Source organism: Loa loa, assembly GCF_000183805.2.
Source record: "Loa loa unplaced genomic scaffold supercont3.127, whole genome shotgun sequence".
Lineage (NCBI taxonomy): Eukaryota > Metazoa > Nematoda > Chromadorea > Rhabditida > Onchocercidae > Loa > Loa loa.
The window spans coordinates 5457-7389 of NW_018108307.1; the positions used below are offsets into that span (position 1 = coordinate 5457).

The 1933-nt window shown below is 25.3% G+C and overlaps 1 protein-coding gene across 1 annotated transcript; it reads right to left on the bottom strand.

The window, feature by feature from the left end:
• Positions 1–209: 209 nt before the first annotated feature.
• On the bottom strand, positions 210–1418 carry LOAG_15101 (hypothetical protein; the record flags this gene model as incomplete). The annotated part of the gene is made up of 3 exons (XM_003150593.2): positions 210–425; positions 752–906; positions 1284–1418. Coding segments are annotated over 3 exons (504 nt in total), but the record flags the coding sequence as incomplete, so codon positions are not given.
• Positions 1419–1933: the final 515 nt, after the last annotated feature.

The following is a 1933-nucleotide window of genomic DNA, read 5'->3' on the forward strand; positions in this document are numbered from 1 at the left end:
ATATTATCAATTCTCATAGTTGGATCTAATTCTCAGGATCTGATCCATTCATTTGATAAGAGCTAGGCTCCTAGGCTAATATTATCAATTCTCATAGTTGGATCTAATTCTCAGGATCTGATCCATTCATTTTGTAATTGGTTGCATATTTTGGCTAGTAAATTTACCTTAAAAATTATACCGATCGTAGAGAAGAATGCAAAACTAACCTGGAAAATGCATAAACGATAACATCACAAGCAAAATTAACATAATATAAGTAATGAGCAGTATTGTATAAGAATATGATAAGAGTACCATCTAAACCACCAACAATAGAGAATTCATTACTTTCAAAGACATATAATGCTATCGTATCTGTTATTCGTAACAAATAAAATGGTGTATTTAATAACATATACACAACTGGTACCACAAACAGTATCCTGAAAATGACATTTTTTCTTTTTACATCATATAATTTACATTTATTATAAGTTAATTACCTTGCATTTATTTGTTAGTTATTTATTGCAAGTTAATTACAAATTAATTACCTTGCATTTACTTGTAAGTTAATTACAAATTAGTTACCTTGCACTTACTTGTAAGTTAGTTATTTATTGTAAGTAAGTTACAAATTAGTTATCTTGCATTTATTTGTAAATTAATTATTTATTGTAAGTTATTACCTTTCAGAAATATAATTTCATAGAATCTTTAAAAAAAAAAAATAAAAAAAAAAAAAAAAAAAAAGTGTAGGAATACGAACATAGCTGAGTTTTGACGACGCCGATTAGAACGTGTTCGATTAGGATCATACGTGAAACCACGTTTCACTTTTCCGGCAACTAATAAATTCAATAAAACTACACAAAGACATGGTACCACATAACATAATATTACATCAGCAACTTCCACAATAATCTTCAAGTGACATTTTTGCAAATTAAAGTTGAAAAATCAAAAATTTATTTTTTACATAATCAATTAACAAATAATAATATTTTACATTTACATATGAATAATATTTAAATGATCCATTCACATTCTTTACTAAGATAAGGATTCAAGGTAGATAATCCTTGCTTAGCTACGATATTTACTTTAATAAGCTAATATTACCATAAAAACTACGGTTGATTAACCAAATGAACAATTATGTTTTATTATTAAAGAAATTTAGCTTAACCAACAATTAACTGATTTGTGTAGTTTAATTAAGTGTTAACAAAGTTTTTTAAGAAATAAAATTTCAAGCTCCAATTTTAACACAAAATTTTTAATATGGTAAAGCAAATAACCTGAAAGCTACCGTCATATGGAACACATTTACGTATATTTGGATACTGTGGATCATTCATATCATTATACGGTATCAGTGATATAAATTGAATTAAATTGAAAGCAAACGGTATGGGAATCCAGAACAAAATCATTTTCCACCGATCCAAATGTCCATACTGTAAATTTTTTGCTAATTTTTATTTTGTAAATTCCATATTATTTTGCAGTTAGCATGTCCAACCAAAATTTTTTTAAGAAATGAAATTTCAAACTTCAATTTCAACTCAAATTAAATAAAAAAAATGAGCAATTCATTCAAGCATAAACTATTTGTTAAAATTATATTTTACCAAAATTATTGAAATTATTTCAAATATATAGATAAAATAACACCGTTCGCTCACTATTTTTCATTTTTTTTTTTTTTTTAAAAGGAACATATTCAACTATCGATTAAGTTTGATAGTAATACATAAAAAAAATGTATCCTTTTACCTTAGCTATCTATCATTTACCTCACCGATATTTTACCTTATCTATACTTTACTCCATTTACGTTTTACCTTATCTATACTTTACTTCACTTATATTTTACCTTATCTATACTTACTTACTTATATTTACCTCATCTATATTACTTCATTATATTACCTTATCTATACTTACT